The sequence below is a fragment of the Dreissena polymorpha genome, chromosome 13 (assembly GCF_020536995.1).
Source record: "Dreissena polymorpha isolate Duluth1 chromosome 13, UMN_Dpol_1.0, whole genome shotgun sequence".
Lineage (NCBI taxonomy): Eukaryota > Metazoa > Mollusca > Bivalvia > Myida > Dreissenidae > Dreissena > Dreissena polymorpha.
Window position 1 is genome coordinate 26,805,045 of NC_068367.1, and position 23,709 is coordinate 26,828,753.

At 34.3% G+C, this 23,709-nt stretch overlaps 1 protein-coding gene across 1 annotated transcript in view; it reads left to right on the forward strand.

Moving 5' to 3' along the window:
- LOC127855708 (A-kinase anchor protein 9-like) overlaps window positions 1-23,709 on the forward strand; it is a 477,990-nt gene that overhangs the window by 70,910 nt on the left and 383,371 nt on the right. The window contains exons 6-7 of the mRNA XM_052391486.1: window positions 4,795-4,941; window positions 6,746-6,862. Coding sequence (XP_052247446.1) covers window positions 4,795-4,941; window positions 6,746-6,862 — 264 coding nt within the window. The remainder of the gene's footprint in view (window positions 1-4,794; window positions 4,942-6,745; window positions 6,863-23,709) is intronic.

Genomic DNA, 23,709 nt, shown 5'->3' on the forward strand with positions numbered 1-23,709 from the left:
CAACAACAACAACTACTACTACTACTACTACTACTACTACTACTACTTCTACTACTACTGCTACTTCAACTTATACTACTACTACTACTACTTCTACTACTACTACTATTACTTCTACTAAAACTGCTGCTACTACTGCTACTACTACTGCTACTACTACTACTACTGCTTCAACTACTACTACTGCTTCAACTACTACTACTACTACTGCTACTGCTGCTGCTACTGCTGCTGCTGCTACTACTCCTGCTGCTGCTGCTGCTGCTACTACTACTACTGCTACTGCTGCTGCTACTACTACAACTCCTGCTGCAGCGACTACTACTACTACTACTGCTGCTGCTGCTGCTGTTACTACTACTACTACTACCACTACTACTACTACTACTACTACTACTACTACTACTACTACTACTACTACTACTACTACTACTACTACTACTACTACTACTACTACACTTCTACTACTACTACTACTACTACTAGTACTTCAACTACTATTGCTACTACTACTGCTACTACTACCTACTGATGCTGCTGCTACTGCTACTACTGCTGCTGCTGCTACTTCTACTACTACTACTTCTATTACGACTACTTCTACTACTACTACTGCTGCTGCTGCTTATGCTACTTCCTTAACTACTACTACTACTGCTGCTACTAGTATTGTTATTATTATTTATACTACTATTGCTACCATTACTGCTACTATTCCTGTAAATGCTAAAACAACAACACAATAATAACTGCTACTACTGCTACTGTCACTTGAATTTGCACCAATAGTATAATTATCAGTAGTTTAACTGCTTGTACAACTTATACAACAACCACTTTTACTTCTACTCCTACAACATATTCTACTGCCAGCCTCAGCATTACTACTTCTACCACTACTACTACTACTATAACTACTACTATTTCTGCCCAAACTATGCACATTGTTTTATGTTTTATTCATATGTTGTGTAAATTGTTGAACTCTGATTTACTTTGAATAAAATGTGTTGCATTTTTATAAGTTATTTTCTCCTCTTATCAAGTCTAAGTTTTTTCCAGGGTCAGCTGAAAATGTTAGAGTCTTTTCCATGCTTAAAAAATTCTATGTTCCACTTTCCATGCTATCTGGAAATATTTTCCATGGTTATCCAGCCTAAATCCAGCGTTTTCCATTGCTTTTCCATGCTTTTCCATCCAAGGCTGGAAAATGCTTGGGAAAAAAGTCCACGTTTCATGGACATTTCTAGAACAAAACCCTGGAAAACCCTGGAAACTGTTTCAAATTCCAGGGATTTCCATGGAATTCCATGTTATACCATGGATTTCCAGCCTAAGTTCCATGATTACCCTGGACAATGTACACCCGGGCTCTCTCAAAGACACCAAGTACTGGTTGTAGTCCCAGAAAACGGACTCGAGAGCGTTTCAATAAGCCTAAGGCTTTTGATGCAATTGAGCTTAACTAATAGGTTTAAACTAAATATGGTCACCAAGGTACCAAAGTAACTTTGCAAACAAGCCGTTTGTTATTTCCTTATAGACTTGTATCAGACATTCATTATGTTAGTTTATCAAATGCTGACGTAGCATGAGTAGACTCACAATATGGTATATTACAGACAAATGTCAAGGTCAACATGAAATTAAATAGTCCATTGAAAAAAAGAAAGGTACAGTTCTTCATTCTGCTTTACTAAGTCAAATGAGTATTTGACGTACCTTGTAAGGAAATGGTTACTTTGGTTTGTGCAGTGTGGGCATCTTATCTATGAAGTTATAATTTTAATGCCACATACCGGTATTTATATCGTCATAGTGAAAATCTGGTCAAGTTATCAGATATTTAAATAAAGAAAATGAAGAAAATTGGCATAGAAAGTATTTAAGTATCTAAACAACCCAGTTGTTCAAAGCATGATAAATCTGTCAATGCTTAGTCTATGTGAAGTTATAATTACGTTCACTTGATGACATTCCACTTGAAATTTCTCATAGAAATTATCACTGCAAACTTTAAGCTCATGCATTTGAAGAACTGTTTACCTCATGGCATGATATAGCATTTAGTGATCTCTCGCGTATATTATCTTCAATCATTGTTCAAACATTCAGTTCAGTATCAGTCTTTCGTAAAATACAAATACACAGCATAAAGGTCCTTCTGATGAATGGAATGTATTTTATCTTGGATTATATGCAATGATATTACAATGTCCTTATGCCAAACACATAATATCTTGTGTTAGATAAAGGCCAAACAAACAAAAAGCTGTTTCATGAGACATTTTATTTTTTTGTTAGACAAGAGCAAGTACTTTTTATATTATTTTTGTGTGATATGAATATTAATGGAAAAAACTTCCTTTGTACAGAATTTCAGTAGTTTGTTAATCAACTTGCTCTCTATCAAATGAAATCACAGGATGCATAAAATTAGAATTTTGCAGAATGTGGAATGAAGCAAAAATATATATTAAAATAAATCAAATTATTGACACATACATGTTGCTTATTTGTAACTGTATATACATGTAATATTGCCTTCCAAATAAAAAACTGTTTCTCAATTATGATACATTAATTTTATTTTTCATTAAATATCATTCATATATTTATGATGATTAAAAAAAAAGTTTTTACGTGATTTATATACTGCTAAGCCTTTCCCATTCAAAAGCAAGGTGAAAATGGCTATGTGCAAACAGCATGAAACCAGAACAGCCTGCGAGAAACTCGCAGACTGTTCAGGTTTTATGCTTTTTGCTGCTCATCAGTTTCTTAGGGTTGGAAATAAAGCCTTTAAAATTTGAATCTAGTAAGAAAGATCTGCAATCAAAATTAAGTTTCTAAGAGACTACAAATGCGTTAAAATACATATCTAAGTGTTAAAGTGTCAAGCTACATAGTTGTTGAAGTTTTGCATCAGTTGTGATCTGCAAATAAAACAACAGTTACCGGTAGGTACCATGGTGAAGGACTATAAACTAAGGGAGCTGGAAAAGCATGAAATAATATTAACCCTTTGCATTCTGGGAAATTTGTCGTCTGCTGAATTTCTAAAATTAGCATTTTCTTCCATTTTTTTTCAAAGAAAAAAGAAAGCAAAGGCTTTCAAAATTTGGTTCCAGCACTGAAAGGGTTAAGAAATATCCCTTCCCAAACAAAATGAATGAAAAATGATACAAAATCTTCTTAGAATTACCATTGTACATCTAATATATGTTAGAATCACTAGAATTTGCTAAATACCGGTACAAACAAGACCAACATGGGCAGAATTTTTGATAACCTCATTTTTACAGCAAAACTTGGAGGAGTGTTTCCAATTTTCGATTTTGTATTCTTGCATTCTTTGAAATAATATACATTTCCTTTTTGTTTGAAAATTGAATATATTACAAAATATAATTACTTTTGTTTAAAACTTGAATAGTTTACCCATGGATATATCTTCTTATTGTACATTCTGATGAAAGTGTGCCTTGCGAGGAGGCTGGCTCAGCCTCTTATTGCTTAATATATATATAATATAAAGAACGCTTAAAAAGCTTATTTTTATGCCCCCGGATCGAAAAATCGGAGGTATATTGTTTTTGGCCTGTCTGTTTGTCTGTCTGTCATTCATTCATTGTGTGTGTCCCAAAACTTTAACATTGGTTAAAGTTTTGCAATAACTTTTGCATCATTGAAGATAGCAACTTGATATTTGGCATGCATGTGTATCTCATGGAGCTGTACATATTGAGTGGTGAAAGGTCAAGGTCATCCTTCAAGGTCAAAGGTCAAATATATGGCTTCAAAGCGGCGCAAAAGGGGGCATTGTGTTTCTGACAAACACATCTCTTGTTGCATAATCAAACAACTAAAAAGTTGCAATCGATTAACAGATATGGTGTACGCTTTGCGGCCCATAGGTGTCGAGTTTGATCCAACCTTAGCCTTCACCAATTTAACTGGCTCTTCCCTGGTAACAGTCTCTAGAGAAATCAAACAAAAAATGAATACCATACTTTACCATGTGCAACCATGTATAAAGCGCACCCAATGTTTTGGGTATTTTGAGAACAGCCATTTTTACCTGCAAGATAACCTGCAAGATCATTAGGGTATAGTATTCTGGACAACAAACATGGATGTTTCTGAAAGCACAATGCATTTTTTGCAAACTAGTAGTCAGAATAGTTTTTTTTAATGTTTTCAATGTTTTTTAACATTCACCAACTTTTTTAACTGAAATTTGGCAGTATAAAACTGCGTAATCCATGGTAAAGTAATGTGCTTTATATAATTAAAGTCAATGTAGACATTTTGCTTAAAAAGAAAAGAAGTATGTGTGTATTCCTCATGGTGGTTGAGAAAGTTGCATGTGTGCATGTTTATGTTTACACATCAAAACTACCTTTGTAAAAGAAATGCATGTTAAATATAAGGTTCTGGTGGATGGTTGATTTTATGTGTTTTGACAATCTTGTTTAGCTAAATGATGTTATAAAAACATGCAAAGGAAAAAAATGCAATAGTTTTAGCACCATGAATTTCAATGAAATAACAGTTTTAAATACTTATGCAAAGAACTTTGTTTGAAATGGCTTGATATTGTAAAAAGGACAACACATAACTTAAATAATAAATTTAAGTTCAAATTATATGAAACTATTTTTTTTTTATTTCTCTTTGATCCACCAAAATATATAAATAATAAGCAATGCAATTTCTTTTTTTTTGGTTTCATAGGTTATACACAACCAAGTGAGACATATTGAGTTATTTATTTATTTAATATTTTTCAAGCTCGACACATTGAAGTCCCAGTATGAGAACCAGCTGGAAAATCTCCGTTCCGAAATCGACCGCTCTCGGGAGCGACGACGCAGCAGAGAGGATGATGGGAATTCAAAAGGCGACCAATCAACGCAGCCTGAAGAGCCAATCAAAAAGGTGCAAAATGTTTGTGTTTGGTTGGTTATAAAATTAAATATGATTAATAAATGTTACTAAAATTTAATGAGGTTGAATACAGAAAGAAGTCATAATATATAGACATGTAAAAAAAGTTATTGTTTCTCATAAAGCAAAGCTGTAACATTGTTCATGTTAAGGGCTGAGGGATATGTTGCCAAAAAGTTCTTATTTGCATTTAAACAAAGTTGCTACATTATTTAGGTAAAAGAGATATGCAATTTGTTGCCCAAGTATTCTTATTTCCTTATCAAAAGGTCTCATGTATTATAAGCAAAGTTACAACATTATACAGGTGAATTTGCAGCTCAAAAATTATTTTTCCCTCACAAAATTTCTTATTTTCAATAAGCAAAGTTACAACATTCTTCAGGTGAATGTGCTGCCCTAATATTTGTTTTTCCCTTACACAATTTCTTATTTTTCATAAGCAATGTTACAATTATATTATTCAGGTGAAGAAGCAAGGAATGTGATGCCCATATAGTTTTATTTCTTTCACAAAAGGTGTAATTACCCATAAGCAAAGAGTTACAACAATAGTCAGGGGAAGAGGCTATGCAATTTTCTGAACAATTATTCATATTTATCTCCCAAAAGTTCTTAATTATTTCCCATAAGCAAAGTAACACGTTATATTGGTTTGGAACATAACTTTTGAAAACAATGTCCCTTTGTAACCTAAAATGCACAACACGTGAATAATTATTCTATTAATTGTATCATTCTTTAACCCTTTTCCACTTAGAAGCAAAGTGGAAATGGCTATGTGAAAACAGCATAAAACCAGAACAGCCTGCGAGTAACTCGCAGTCTGTTCAGGTTTAATGCTGTTTGCTGCTCATCAGTATCTAAGTTTTGAATATGAAGCCTTAAAATCTTGAATCTAGTAATAAAAGTCTTAAATTTAATTTTCTGAGGGAATACAGATGCGTTAAAATTCTTATCTAAGTGGTAAAGGGTTAAGCCAAATACTTTATCTTTAAATGTAAATGTGAAAGCATGGCCCTATTATTTCAACAATATATGAGCTTTTTAACCAAAACACACACTTGAATTGTACAGGCAAAGATGGAGCGCATTCTTACAGCCATATGAACATGCCAATCTCTTTTTAACCCTTTACCACTCAGAAACATAGTGCAAATGGCTATGTGCGAACAGCATAAAACAAGAACAGCCTGCGAGTATACGTTAAACTAGCAGTCTGTTCAGGGTTATGCTGTTTGTTGCTCATCAGTATCTAAGGGTTGGAAATATTGCCTTTAAAATTTGATTCTAGTTAGAAAGGTCTTGAATTAAATTTAACTTTCTAATGGACTACAGATGCCTAAAAATATGCATCTAAGTGGTAAATGGTTAACCCATTTATGCCTAATGGACTCTCCCATCCTTCTAAATTGGATCAATTTATTTTCAAAATGAGGGATGTCTAGTATATTTATTTCTATATTTAGAATATTTCTTACAGAAATTTCTTTAAGCAAACAGCTCAGACCCCAATGAGACGCTGCACCATGCGACGTCTCAACAGGGTCCACGCTGTTTGTGAAGGCCTTTTTTCTAGACGCTAGGCATAAATGGGTTATTATAATACTTCTTATAGACTCAACTGAACCTAGACCATCTATCTCTTCCTCCTAGAACATAATATTCTGAAACGATATTTCTCTCAGTTACATTTGTTAGAACGAACATTCTTGAATCTTTATATTTGTTTGTATGACTGAAAAATGCATGTTCTCAGAAATAAAAACTTTGTAACAAAAAAAAAACTATTCAGGTGAAGGAGCTAGGGGACTCTTTACCAAGCGATCAGAAGCGTCGACTCGAGTCCCTGGTCTCGGACCTAGACCAGCAGTACCAGGCTCAGTTGGAAGATATGCATCAGCAACATGTGGTAAGTGTTTGCTGTTTGCACATAGCCATTTTCACTTTGCTTCTGAGTGGGAAAGGGTCAACTCAAGTTGGACTTGCTCTTAAACCTTTCCCACTCAGAAGCAAAGTGAAAATGGCTTTTGCAACCAGCGTAAAGCCAGAACAGCCTGCGAGTAATTCACAGTCTGTTCAGGTTTTATGCTGTTTGCTGCTTATCAGTATCTTAGGGTTGGAAATGAAGCCTTTAAAACTTGATTTTCTAAGAGAACATGTAAAAGTACGTCTCTGAGTGGTAAAGGGTTAAAAACAAATATAAAATCCTTGTTATTGGAGGCTATTAGTTTGGTCGATGGTGGCTATACAGGACAGGTGGGGTTTCCTCAGGGTACTCCGGCTTCTCCCCACAACACAAGACCACATCAACATTAAAAATCTTTTACTAACATCTACTAACACAGGAGGGAAGCCCATAGTATTATTTTATTTTTTTTAAATATATATATATATATATATATATATATATATATATATATATATATATATATATATATATATATACTGACATTCCCTGTATAGCGGGGTGTCGATACAAGACCTACTTATGTGGCGACGATATAAAACCTTGTTGCAGGGTGTTTGTATATATGCTATATAAAGACCAACAACTTCAGGACTAAATTCAAATAATTATTATATTTCTGAACAAATTACTTTTGCTACATTTAAGTTCCGTACGATATTTTTGATTGAATCAAATAAGTAATATTGCTATAATATTCACTACTTTCTGGTTGCTGGAATATAATAATATAATAAAATTAAATTATCTCACACTGTTAACATGTTAATTTATCATCGAAAAGTTAAATAAAATAAGCAAACTTGTGATAATGATGATGATTATGATAATAATAATAAAAATAATAATAATAATAATACTAATAATAATAATAATAATAATAATAATAATAATAATAATATTATTATTATTATTATGGAGTTCCGTAATTTTGAATTTACCCTAAATCCTATAATTATTTTCGTTTTTTAATAATAATAATAAAAACAATAAATATTATAATAATAAAATAATAATAATTATTATTATTAGTATTATTATAATTATAATAAATATTATTATCATTATAATTATTTTATAATAATAAAAATATTAATAATAATAATAATAATAATAATAATTATTATTATTATTATTATTACTACTACTACTACTACTACTATTAATATAAACATAATCATAAGAGTAAATTCAAAACTACTGAACTCCATAATCATATTATTAATGATGACATTTATATTACATGTTAAATTTTTTCACTATAAATATTTTGCGTAACTTTAAAATGGATTTTCTTTGATATAAAAAAAATGGATACTCGAACATTTGTATGGTATGCCATTTTTAAGGTATAGAAGACGGAATTTTTTAATGTTTTTATACTCTTCCGTAAAAGACTACAACATATTATTATTATATTTAACATCTTCCATTTTTGTTCTGACGTAATTCAACGGAAGTTTATTTTCAGAGGTATACTACTTTCCGTAAAAGTGTAATTTGTAAATAGAGTTCCTCGCTGGAGGGCGTACATATTTCCATGGTGGTCTGTGGATTTCTTTTAAAATAAGTTATAGTTTCCTTGCAGAAATGAAAACTATGACGAGACCAGATAAGTCTTGCGCTTGACCAGATACTTCGTTCTAGGTTATAGGTCATGATAAATATTAAAGTTAAAAGACCAATTAGACACACAGTATCCCTAACGGAGTCGTATTTTCCATTGCCCTGATCACATGGAATACAATGTATATCAGACACCACTTATAGAAAACGTGTCTGGATAATGACTATCGCATAATATTGAAAAATATCAGAACAAAAATTACCAAGTAACTTTGATAAAATGAATTGAACAACAATATGTTTAATGTGGTGAACAAAGTGCCAGATTCGGCCTCATTCATCTATAAATATAATACAAAATAAATTGCATTCAACAATGTGATATAAGGTTTGGGTAAGTTTTTAATTTATTTCTTTTTTTATAAATCGGTGTTTTGTGCTTATTTGTGATTTTACTTGGATTTAATTATAATTATTGTCATGTTATTATCTTAACGCAGATTACGAGTATGAAGATACAGTAACTTATCAAAAATTCATTGCATTTTAATTCACTACCGATTGTTTATGATATCATGCGTATAGAAAATACTAGATATATATACGCTTATTTAGCTACACGTAAAGAACATAAAGCAGAAGCATTGTCGCTTTGAGTTTTCGTGCCGAGAAAGTAAACTTATATGTGCTGACATTTACCCGATATTGTATTTATCCCGCCATTGACTCTTTTTTTTTATTTTCGAAAGTAAACGCGAATATAGTTTACGAACATAGGTGAATATACAGTACGGTGTTCTGACTTGATAATTCGAGTATGCTGATGAAATGCAATATGTGTTTTAGGTTTCTGAGATATACATATAGCTAATAGATAAAGAATAAAAACTTTTGACATTGAAAGTTTATATCATCATTGATTCAATTCTTCTCCACTAAGTGGAAATCCGCAACTCGATAAACGATGGGTGCATGTAAATATATATTATACAAGTATAGTAATATTGAATCAAAACAAAACAGAAGTACAGTAGACTTGTATTGTTCACTTTTCATTGACTAACAGTAATTCCGATGTTTAAAAAAATCGGGTTCAATGTTCCTTAACAAAACAAATGTAACTACAAAAAATGTTATAAATTAGGACCGCATTGTGGTTTTGAATGCATTCAATATTCACAAGTTTCTTTACATGTATAAATTTAACATGTCGGTATATCATCTATACAAAATAATCACCTGTCTTAACACACAATTCGGAAAACAACGAAAAATAAAACCATATTTAATAATAAACAAAACACATTTACTAGTATTATGGTCACGAAAAACAAAATAATAAGGTGAACAGTTTAATTTAATTTGCAAATTACAATGTGGGTAAATAGAGTAATATGCAATTAAGTGCAACAAACGCTTTTGGGAACTTGAAAGAAAAAGAAGTTTTTTAACTGAATCATTTTCACTGACTTAGTCATACGAATTTCCATGGCGACCGCAGCGATTGCCAGACTGAGCAGGTTGTGGACAAGCATTTCCATCAGCTTCCCCACCACGTACAGGCACTTCAAGTCCATCGTAGCTTCAATCCTTCTCCACGGCTGCGAGCCATGGACGCTTCGAGCGGACACAGAACGCAGGGTACAGGCATTTGAACAAAAATGTCTCTGAAGACTGCTCCGCATTTCCTATACGTAGCACAAGACCAACGAATACGCCGGAACATGACTGCATCACTTGTTGGTCCACAAGAATCCCTACTGGCGACCGTCTAACGACGAAAGCTGGCTTGGCTTGGACACGTCAACAAACACATGTCTCTGTGCAAGACTGTTTTCCAGGACACGCTAGAGGGAGGTCAATGTCGAGGCCGTCAGAAAAAAAGAATTGATAATGTAAAAGAGTGGACATCCTTTCCCATAAAAGGATGAATTACTCTCAGCAGCACACAACAGACCTGACGCGAGGAGGATTTTTGTACCGTCGTCCCTCATTTCCCCCGGGATTGATAATGATGATGATGCTGATGATGATGATGAATATTGGTGATGCTGCTGCTGCTGATGATGATGATGATGACGATGATCATGATCATGACGATGTTGATCATGATGATGATGATGATGATGATGATGATGATGATGATGATGATGATGATGATGATGATGATGATGATGATGATGACGATGGTGATGATGATGATGACTTACCTGACCTTAGTACATTTGGATACACTAATATAATTTCTCTTATAATGCATAGAATTTGCGTTCTCTTATAATACACAGAATTTGCGCATGTATAATGTAAAGTATAACACAATCCAAGATTATTTTATTTTCCCGACGCGGTTTTATTTCTAAAAATATTTTGTTTGACGCAATATAATGGCTTAACACTTCTTTCTGTAACTGTAAATTATTAAAATTATAATAAATATGAATTAGAGTTAATACAAACTTACTAAACCCCATAATGATACTATTGAAGATGACACTTATATTAAATCTGTTAATTTTAATGTTAATACTTGTATTGTATACAATGTTTAAAGTATCAAAAACGATACAACTTCATAAAGCAAGTTATTTGCCTAAAAATGTAGATGAGTGTCTATTATTTTCAAAAATATTTTAATGGGGTCAGAGGTAACCAAACATGAAAGCAGGTTTCAACTCTATTGCTTTGTAACATATTTTTGGGACAAGTCGTTATTTAATCCTAAGCATCACCTGCTATATACTACACATATATAGGTAAGCTCAATTGCACGAAAATATAATAACTTCAATTACATATTATATACAAATAAAGTTGTTACACATGGTGATCCTTCGCAACATGAAATATCAACAGTACCTTGCGTATAATGAATATAAATGATGAAATAGGACGGAGAACACTCAGGATATATCGATCAGCGTTAAGTTTAGTGCATAACACGTCCTTTCGTAAATACCAGTATACTGGTCTAATTCTTTTCAAAATATGTTAACTATATTTGCGTGGAAGGATGATTTAAAAACTATAACTTTATCTCGATGCATCAAAAGCTTTTGGCTTATCGACAGACAATTGTCGGAAATGGTCCTTGATGTATTAAGAGATCTTAAGATGGCTCCTTGAAACCCGTTAGGATCAAGCCCGGGACCACATGATTGCTAGACAGACACCATTACAATTACGTTACCGCGAACTTAGAGCGTTCTTAGATATATAGTTGGAGCAACGCTGTCCTCATGTGGCATAAGACCCATTTTCGCGGGTCATATATTGTGTCATAGATGTTGCTCATGATACATTAAGTAACAAGAGTGACATGATGGCCCTGTATCGCTCCACTGTTTTTTATGCGAAAAAAAAACGCAATGCGCATGGGTTGAAATGTACTCAAGCATGTGACTTTCTCTGTCTACCCCTCGTCCCACTGGGCGCTTAAAGTTGGAAGATGAGCATTTTTATATATGGAAACAGTTACTACCGTGTTAACTAAACAGACTAAAAAGCCCGGAAATTGTTCCTTGAAGCACAGTCCCATTGCTTATAACGTAGGTACATTTATCTCTCCAAAAGATATTGTCGTTCTTTCTATTTCACATATTTTTAGATGCTGAAGATCAAATATACGCATTTGATTTGAAACAGATTCACAAGACCCGTAGGAATCAAAATGCCTTAACCCTTTACCAAACGACACATTTTGGACTTTCCCAATTTGAAAAAGGTTGCAGACGACAATTAAATCGTAATGGAATATTAAGGAAATAATCAGGTAGGGTAAAAATAATTGTGATAAAAGGAGATATCGCTCATCTTGAGCAATTTCTCATTTTATCATAATTTTTTATAAAGTCGTCAGCTATAAACCCGTAAAATCCTGTTGGTGTTTGGTAAATGGGTTAATAATCTTTGGTTCCTTCTTAGAGCCTTTCACACATTTATAACAAATACAATACAAGCATCTTTCTTTGTAAAGAATCATCTAAAACAAGGGCTGTTTGTAAAACATGCATGCCCCCCCCCCCCCATATGGGCTGTCAGCTGTAGTGGCAGCCATTGAGTGAATACGTTTTTTGGCACTGTGACCTTGACCTTTGACCTAGTGACCTGAAAATCAATAGGGGTCCATCTGTGAGTCATGATTAATGTACTATGAAGTTTCATGATCCTAGGCGTAAGTTTTCTTTAGTTATCATCCGGAAACCATTTTACTGTGTGAAGTCACCGTGACCTTGACCTTTGACCTAGTGACCTGAAAGTCAATAGGGGTCATCTGCAAGTCATGATAGATGTACCTATGAAGTTTCATGATCCTAGGCGTAAGCGTTCTTGAGTTATAATAAGTTGAGTCACCGTGACCTTTGACCTAGTGACCTGAAAATCAATAGGGGTAATCTGCGAGTCATGATCCACGTACCTATGAAGTTTCATGATCCTAGGAATAAGCGTTCTTGAGTTATCATCCAGAAAACATTTTACTATTTCGGGTCACAGTGACCTTGACCTTGTGACCTCAAAATCAATAGGGGTCATCTGCGAATCATGATCAATGCAACTATGAAGTTTCATGATCCTAGGCATAAAACGTTCTTGAGTTATCATCCGGAAACCATTTTACTATTTCCGGTCACCGTGACCTTGACCTTTGACCTAGTGACCTGAAAATCAATAGGGGTAATCTGCGAGTCATGATCAATGTACATATCAAGTTTCATGATCATAGGCATAAGCGTTCTTGAGTTATCATCCGGAAAACATTTTACTATTTCGGGTCACCGTGACCTTGACCTTTGACCTAGTGACTTCAAAATCAGCAGGGGTCATCTGCGAGTCATGATCGATGTACCTTTGAAATGTCATGATCCTAGGCCTAAGCGTTCTTGAGTTATCATCCAGAAACCATCTGGTGGACGGACATACGGATGACGGACGGACCGACATGTGCAAAACAATAAACACCCTCTTCTTCGAAGAGGGGCATACATATAATTAACAACCCACACATCCCTTAGACCAACAGGCCTGAGAATATTATGATAATCTAAAGATTATTTCTTATATTTATAAATGTATTTAATTAAGTAATACATATGACTTCTAAGATCAATTCATAACTTATATTAAGAAAATTATAAAATGATCAGAAATTTATATGGATCGTTGAGCAATTGACAATCATATCTCCACAATTCATGAGTCACAATTCACAAATGGAACAATGAATCATTAGTTATTTAAAAGCAGCATATAGACAGTTAAAAACATTGCACTTCATTAATTCCAACACCTTCTCTAGGATACAAAGTTTGAGTTTACAATGCCGTATCATATATTGACTTTTATGGAAATAATTATGTTAATGGAAGTTGTGTTTTAAAATCAATAAGATATTATTAAACTGGTTTAAACACTACAAAAAAGACATTAAATAAACATGTCATCCGAAATTTTGTTATCGGGATATATGGTCACTTTTGAAATATTTAAATAAATCCCGACTTTTTTCAGTTTATAATAAAAACATTCAGAACACATGTCTTACTTCAATTCCTTTTTAAGCAGTCACCATCTGATCTAAAATGGCACTAAATGACAGGGTTTTATCTCATGTTTACAAGATGTTGTTGTTGTTGTTGGTCACAGCCACACGACCGCAGTAATCTCCCCTGGTAAACGTCATATGTTCAGTTTTGTGACCTCCCGGGACAGGGTCAAATTTGAGCCCTGGGGAATAATTTGAACAAATTTGGTAGAGAACTATTAGATATCACAACATACCAAATTTAGTAGCCCCAGGCTCTATAATTAAGAACAAGAAGATTTTTTAAGTTTGCACAAAATAGGCCTTATTTAAGCATATGTTCATTTTTGTGGCCCCTGGGGCAAGGTCAAATTTGTTCCCATGGGCATAATTTGAATAAAAACTAAGTAGTAAACTATTAGATGTCACTACCTACCAAATTTGATAGAAATAGGCCCAATGGTTATGGACATGAAGATTTTTATAGTTTGCACAAAATGGGCCCAATATAAGCATATGTTCAATTTTGTGACCCCTGGGGAACGGTCAAATTTGATCCCAGGGGCTTAATTTGAAAAAACTTCGGAGAGGACTATAAGATGTCATTACATACCAAATTTGGTAGCCCTATGCCATACGGTTATGGACTAGAAGATTTTAAAAGTTTGCACAATATAGGACTAATATAAGCAAATTTTCGATTTTTTGACCCCCCAGGGCGGGGTCAAATTTGAACCCAGGGGCATAATTTGAACAAACTTGGTAGAGGACTATTAGATGTCACTACATACCAAATTTGGTAGCCCTAGGCCGAATGGTTATGGACAAGAAAACTTTTAAAGTTTTCACAAAATAGGCCTTATATAAGCAAATGTTCAATTTTTTGACCCCCCGGGGTAGGGTCAAATTTGATCCCAGGGGCTTAATTTGAACAAACTTGGTAGAGGACAATAAGATGTCACCACATACCAAATTTGGTAGCCCATGGCCCAATGGTTATCGACAAGAAGATTTTTAAAGTTTTCACAAAATAGGATTTATATAAGCAAATGTTCAATTTTTTGACCCCCCAACCGGGGCAGGGTCAAATGTGACCCCAGTGGCATAATTTAAACAAACTTGGTAGAAGACTATAAGATGTCACTACATAGCAAATTTGGTAGCCCTAGGTCCAATGGTTATGGTTAAAAAGATTTTTAAAGTTTGCACAAAGTAGGCCTTATATAAGCAAATTTTCTATTTTTAACCCCCCGGGGCAGGGTCAAATTTGACCCCAGAGGCATAATTTGAACAAACTTGGTAGAGGACTATAAGATGTCACTAAATAGAAAATTTGGTAGCCCTAGGCCCAATGGTTACGGACAAGAAGATTTTTAAAGCTTGCACAAAATAGGCCTTATAAAAGCAAATTTTCAATTTTTTAACCCCCGGGGCTGGTTCAAATTTGACCCCAGGGGCATAGTTTGAACAAACTTGGTAGAAAACTATAGGATGTCACTACATAGCAAATTTGATAGCCCTAGGCCCAATGGTTATGGACAAGAAGATGTTTAAAGTTTGCACAAAATAGGCCTTATATAGCACATTTTTAATTTTTTAACCCCCCGGGGCAGGGTCAAATTTGACCCCAGGGGCATATTTGAACAAACTTGATAGAGGACTATAAGATGTCACTACATACCAAATTTGGTAGCCCTACGCCATACGGTTATGGACAAGAAGATTTTTAATGTTTGCACAAAATAGGCCATATATAAGCAAATTTTCAATTTTTTGACCCCCCGGGGCAGGGTCAAATTTGACCCCAGGGGCATAATTTGAACAAACTTTGTAGAGGACTATAAGATGTCACTACATACCAAGTTTGGTAGCCCTAGGCCCAATGGTTCTTGACAAGAAGATTTATAAAGTTTGCACAAAATAGGGTTATATAAGCAAATTTTCAATTTTTTGACCCCCAGGGGCAAAGTCAAATTTGACCCCAGGGGCATCATTTGAACAAATTTGAAAGAGGTTCACCACAGGAACATTCCTGAGAAATTTAATAGAATTGGACCAATAGTTTAGGAGAAGATGTTTCAAGAAAAAGTTAACGCACGCACGCATGGACGCACGCACGCACACACGACGGACACAGGACCATGACATAAGCTAAAAACCATACGAAAATTTTCGTGAGCATTTCTTTTCAGGACCATCCGACAAACTACCAATATTCCAATATTCCAACACAATTAAAATTTAGGTAGGTAGAAATTACATACTTGAATTGTAAGATTACTTGTTTGTGATGTTTTCTAAATCTCTGGCGTTACTGCAGAATTTTTTTATAAATGAGCCACGGTCTGGAAAAAACGAGTTCAGTGCATGTGCGAAAAGTGTCGTCACAGATTAGCATTGAAATCCGCGCAGACAAATCCGGGACAACACTTTCCGCTTTACGGATTTTGTAATCCCTTCTAAATTCTCATTTAAAAAACACTGATCTAGGCGGAAAGTGTCGGCCCCGATTAGCCTGTGCGGACTGCACGGGCTATTTTGAAGAAACTTTACGCACATGCATTAAGCCCCGTTTGCTTAGAGCACGGCTAAAAAAATGACCTTCTAACATACCCATTGTTCCCATAGAATGGTCCCTCCTTCAAATACCTTTAATACTTAAAAATACTGAGCAGTTCTTATCACCATTTTGTACTTTATGATAATACTCCAAATCGTGTGCTTATGAGACTAGAGCCATGATACTTAACGAGGTAAAAAAAAATTATCTTACATATTTTGACATTTACATTAGTGGTTATTTATTACTCGCTCTTTGTTAAAACAAGAATTCTTATCCGATGACTTTAATACGAGCCTCGCTTTGGGAAAACGGGGCTTAATGCATAAACTTAAGTATCGTCACATATGAGTCTGTTCCGTTCGCACAGGCTAATCAGATACGACACTTTGCGGTTTAATGGTATTTTTCGTTTAAAGGACGTATCATTTTATAAAAATCCAGGTCCTGTCTGTTTTTCGTTGTGTTTCATTTTTTGCATTAGTATAGTCCCTGCATGTAGATTCTCGGTCATCGGATTTTGTAACAAAAATAAACTTTAACAAATGAAACAATAATTTGATAAGTGCCCATGTGTTTATTATTACATCATACGATTGTTTGAGAAACGAGCAGGTAACTAAGCTGCCACAATATTTATGTTTTATTCAAATATGGTTCAAACGTAACAATTAATTTTATATGCTTTTTACTCTATACAGTATTTTTCGATGCAATACTGATCAAGCATCGTAAAAAAAACAATAGTTATTAATTAGATACTTAAATAATTAACCACTTTATATTCCAAACTACACTGTATGTTGTGAAATCTTTGAAACATAACGGCATTTGAGATATATAATATTTATCTGTTTTTATTGTTAAAAATAATAACAGCATCATGCGTGTTATTATTTTTTAACACACCTGAAAGAGTTTCCGATGCAGCATGATGCAAGCTTGATGAGCTTTCGTTTTATCAATCGGTTTTATATGACCTCAATGAATGAAGAGAAATCTGTGTAGTTTTTAAATATACATCATATGCACTTTATAAAGAATAAAAAATTACATTACCTGTGTCCTAAATAAAATTCTTTTAGGCGATTGAATATTCAATTATTACTATATTTGCGTTCACTATCTGATAAACTGACACTCTTAACAGGTTGGGGCATATCTATAATAAAATACTTATTAAATGATAAGGTGTATATTCAGGATTTGGAATTTTCGACCATATTTGATTAAACAAGTTCATAAATTTTGTGCATTATCGAGCTTTAGTAAAGACTGTTCTTTTAGTACCGAAAACAACTAATGATAAAATGTGATGAATATTTTCGTGTTTTAAATATTTATGTATATAATATGTATTTCAGTAAATGGTTCCATCAAATTTTATAATAACAATAATAATCTAAACAAAGCATATCTATTAAATTTGTTAAATAAAAAAAAACATCCTTATTTATCATTTGATGTCCATTTTCGTGGCAACCTTGCCGCCTTCTTTTTTTCTAGCATAGAGCTTTGTTGTCTGTAAATATTGTTGTGGACGTTAAGGTGATGACCCATATGGTCTTCCACTATTTTCAATTCCGATTCGGTCATATCAAGAATCTGTATCCCATTATTGTTTTGTAAGTAACAAAAAATGTAAATGAGTATGAATTTAAAAAATCAGCAGAAGCGAAGCCGATATGTTGTAAGTTGTTGGACGGAGATACTAAAAGCTATTACTTTATTTGTTTCCTTCGTAGACATAAAACGACGTTCGAACGTACAGTCTGATATTGCGCGTCTGATGCTATTAAAACGTCGTTAAACAAAACAAACAACATATTCTGAGGGGTAAAGGGAGCTTTATTCTACAAAACTAACTAACAAACTCCTACTAATTAAGCGCGCGCAATGTTAAGTTAAATCATACGCATAAATACACAAATCAATAGTGCGCATACCATTCATGTAAAATACAAATACAGTGTATCATAATTTGACAATGCATAATCTTATGTAATAAACAATAACAATACATATCAAAGTTCAAAATGTCCAGATTTCAAACCACATAGCTAGATAACAAATATTGAACACAATATGGGGAAGGGTGGGTGGGAAGCAAATTCCGAGGAAGTTAACCGCGCGAATGACCAAGATGCCCGCTCCCTGTTACCTACAGGTCATGACCTCGTCACGTGATGTGTGGCGCGCTGCAAGTTTGTATAGTGTTTAAACGATATTAAGAAACTTAATACCACAAAAGATAAACGACACTTATAAAATGCTTTTTGTTTATATAAAAATATTTATTTCCTTTTTTTTCAACAGCGGAAAAAAATACTAAAGTGAAATGTATCCACATTAAAAAATAAACACCTTATTTTAAACGTGGAAGTAGTATGCGGAACGAATATTGAAACGCGACCGTTATTTTCGTATGTCGGCATGCCAATAAAACGTTTGTTACAGAAAGACAGTTTGGAAATGTGTTTATCTTTTGTTTATAATTTATAATTAGTATAATAACAAATTATTGTTTGTAAAACTGTTACTTCTTGACCGGCTACTGAATCTGTTACAAATAATCATTAAGGAACACATTTTTTTTAATTGTATCGTAGTGGTTATTACGTAGATTAAATACAAAAACACATTCACTATTTAAAGGCTCAATGGAAAAGAAATGAACAGAAAAATAAATAACTTGAAAGTGGACTTATGGCATACACATTTCTCTAAATAAAGACAACCGGACATATTTACCGGATTCTCGTGATGTTGCTGCATACTTACAGGGGAGTCTTATATACTTAGTTTTCTTTGTGCATTTTTATTAACATATTATTACTTTTCTTAACATTATTATGCGGTATGAAAATTGAAACGTTGTTTTTACCAAATAAGCAAAGGTTCAAAGCGCCCGTAACTTCCGTAACTTCGGCATAACAATAAATCGTTTGTTTCAGAAATACAATCTTTACATGTAGTTATCTGTTGTAGATTGTGTATATCCAGTATAAAAACAACTTATTGTGCGCAAAACTTTTACTGCTTGACGCGCGTTCCCAGTATAGTTGGAAAGTATAGCGGGATGTCGATAGAAGACCCAGTTATGTGGCGACGATATAAAACTCAGTTGCGGGGTGTGTGTATTATTCTATTTAACGCCCGGCAACTGGTCAAGAGTCGAATATTTTTTTCATATTAATATTACAATCGTAATATTAATAATTATGATAATACTTATAATTATTTTTTTATTTTTACCATCATCATCATCATCATCATCATCATCATCATCATCATCATCATCATCATCATCATCATCATCATTATCATCATCATCATCATCATCATCATCATCATCATCATCATCATCATCATCATCATCATCATCATCATCATCATCATCATCATCATCATTATCATCATCATCATCATCATCATCATCATCATCATCATCATCATCATCATCATCATCATCATCATCATCATCATCATCATTACCAATCATCATCATCCTCACCAATCATCATCATCATTACCAATCACCATTTCGGAAACAAACTATTCGGCACTTGAAATAATAAAAGATAAGCATGTAATGTTTGAAACAACTAATGTTTGGATGAACTTATATGTTATTTCCTCAAAACAACCGTCTCAAATAATTTGTATTAACAAAAGAAATAAAAGAACAATTAAAAACCTGTATATATTGATCATTTCTCTAAAAAATCATATAATGTATTGCCTTTGCACAACTCTTTCTATCCACTACAAGTCCACTTTCACCAACTACAGAACTGGTTTATAAGTAGGTCTTCCAAAATGTGTCACATCAAAGTTATATACATGTTTCAGTATCGTTGTGGCAACACGCTTTAAATTTCCTTATATTCAATAAACACATATTTTTGAATCTGCAATTAACACTTAATGCACTGATTTGCAAATCGAGTCCGTCATGTATTCCGAATTGCTAAAACTTATTCCGAATCTTACTAATGTTAGTATTTTCTAAAATCAACATTGTAATAGTATTGAACAGGCTTTACCTTTTTGGTTGCTCATTCCACTTATATTGCAAGTCAAATTGATTGTATTGTGTTTTAACTTAACTGGCGTGGCACTTGTCTTGTACTTTGTTTGATAGTTGGATTGTCATGTACCTTTCGCTTTCTAAAAAGGCACACACTTAGTTACGCGTTCTTTTTTAAACCTTTAACTATCGTTTTGTTACCGGGTAATAGAAAGCGTTGTATTCCGTTTAAGGTATACTCTTGATACGTATTTAAAATTACACTGTATAAAAATACCATCAAATGCCTTAAATTACTGTGTTAAATATGTGAGAAAACAATCGCAGCAGTGTATTTCACCTTAGATATAATAACTTAAAACTAGCAATTCATCACATATAACATACTGCGTCAATTGCAAACAATATAAAATGTTAACTCCTGACCTCTAATGACAAAAAGATCTTCAATACGTTCGTACCAATGCGGAATTCATTCACAACAGTAATGTCTTGTAAAACCGTCTAACATAGGTATGAGCTGTGTTTTTTGTTTGAAAGTCAGAGCATAACATGTGCATAAACAAGTTAGTTTCCGAAAGGGGATTTACACTCTTATATCTTCAATATATTAATTATTATAGAAAAAAAACGTCGGGAAATTAAGATACTCGTGATTTGTGTTTTATTTGAATGTTCATATGCGCAAATACGGTTAAATATCAGATAAAATATTATCCATGCATACCCAATCTCGTAAGTCAAGTAAATAAACGACGCATTTGTGAACGCGCTTCTTTCAATAACCTTTTTTCGACGTTTGCGATCTTGAAAAAAACGAGGGAAGCATGCACACAGAAATGCCTAAAGGGCGTATTCATTTACAATACATACACATATAAAGTGTCTACGCGGTAAAAAATACGCGCTTCTTCCTTACGAAAATAACAAAAGCGACGCCGTTTTGTAAGTCAGTTACAACTAACCTCACTTAAACGAAGTTAAGTCTCGAATACGCATGCCCTACACCCCTGTTAAGTTACATATTATAACGACTGATAAGACATAAATAAAGTAGCATCAAATAAACATGCCGTAATTGAAAATTAATTGAATGTTTTCGCCAGCAAACGTTTTAGTAATATCATACGAAAAACATGTTTCCAATCATAATATGCACAAACTTGGTATGACAATGCAGCCGCGACCGCCACAGCACAGTCTGCCGACGATGTAAAAAAATACACTGGCCTTTGCCGAATGTCGATGCCAGAGCTGGCTCGACATTCGTTTCAGCTCGAGATTCAGGACTTTTGCCGAATTTCGATGTCAGTGCTGGCTCGACATTCGCCCCAGATGGATATTCGGGAATAGTGTAGAATGTCGATGTCAGAGTTGGATCGGCATTCGCCCCAGCTCGATATTCGGGACTTTTGCACAATGTCGATGTCAGAGCTGGCTCGACATTCGCCCCAGCCCGATATACGGGACTTTTTTCTGATGTCGATGTCACAGCTGGCTCGACATTTGCCCCAGCTCGATATTCGGGACTAGTGCCGAATGTCGATGTCAGAGTAGGCACGACATTCACCCTAATTCAATATTCGAGACTTTTGCCGATTGTCGATGTCAGAGCAGGCCCGACATTCACCCCAGATCGATATTAGGGATTTTTGCCGAATGTCGATGTCAGAGCTGGCTCGACATTCACCCCAGCTCGATATTCGGGACAATGGCCGAACAACGATGTCAGAGCCGACTCGGCATTCGCACCAGTTCGATATTCGAGGCTTTTGCAGAATGTCGATGTCAGAGCTGGCTCCACATTCGTTCAGCTCAATATTCGTGACAAGTACCGAATGTCGATGTCAGACCTGGCTCGACATTTGCCCCAGCTCGATATTCGGGACTTTTGCCGCATGTCGATGTCAAAACTAGCTCGTCATTCGTCCCAGCTCGATATTCGGGACTTTTGCCGAATGTCGGTGTCAGAGCTGGCTCGACATACGCCCAAGTTCGATATTCGAATGTCGAATGTCGATCGTCGATGGCAGTGCCAACTTCACGCAGCTCAAAGCGTAATAATCAGAATGGCACGTGTGACATAAATGATCTACTGGTATTGTTTGAAAAAACAACAACACGACATGCTTGTTTAAAATGAACACACAATGAGGTTTTTCGGAGACAGCATAAAGCCATCAAGAAGGTTCAAAAGCGCATGTCATTTTCGCTTGTAGCCATACCAATAAAGCATTTGTTTCAGAAATACATTTTGGAAATATATTTATCTGTTAAAGACTTTGAATTGTCCCTTCCACTCGTTCAATGTTTTTTTGTTTAAGTTTGACCCGTCGTGTCGCGTTTTTTTATCTTTTCCGACTGTTTCGGCATCTGAACATACAACATCGTATAAGATCTTTTCTATAATGTCTTTCTTAACATTCAACTGCGTACAATATGTTAAAAGCGTGTTTTTGCCGCTTTGCAGTTTTTTAGGACGCTCTCTGGGCGCCGCCATTGTTTTTTGACAGTTAAACAAACCCGATAACCATTTTATATAAGCACCGAAAAGATCTTTAATACGCGAAAAGAACTCAATAAAAATCGATACGAACCGATGTAAAAATAATATTCGTAACTTGATTTTGTAATTCTTGATGGTACGACAAGATTTTAAAATAAATACGTAACGGACATGAAAACAATTCGTAATAACGAAAATACGACCCTTACCTGGAGCTCTTTAGAAGGAGTAGTTGTTGTAGTAGTAGTAGTAGTAGTAGTAGTAGTAGTAGTAGTAGTTGTTGTAGTAGTAGTAGTAGTAGTAGTAGTAGTAGTAGTAGTAGTAGTAGTAGTAGTAGTAGTAGTAGTAGTAGTAGTAGTAGTAGTAGTAGTAGTAGTAGTAGTTGTTGTTGTTGTTGTTGTTGGCGTGGTGTTAATTATAATATTAAAAGCAGTATTGCTGGAGGTCGTGTTAATATTACTCGGTTTTGTTAACAAATGTTGCGCTTTCATTTATTATTCCCAGGTGAATACGTAACGGTGTTAAAAGTAAGACGAGTAGCCCTTAGCAAGAGTTGCTACTTATTGTGTTGGCTTTATTCAATAAAGACATACAATAATACTTCGCA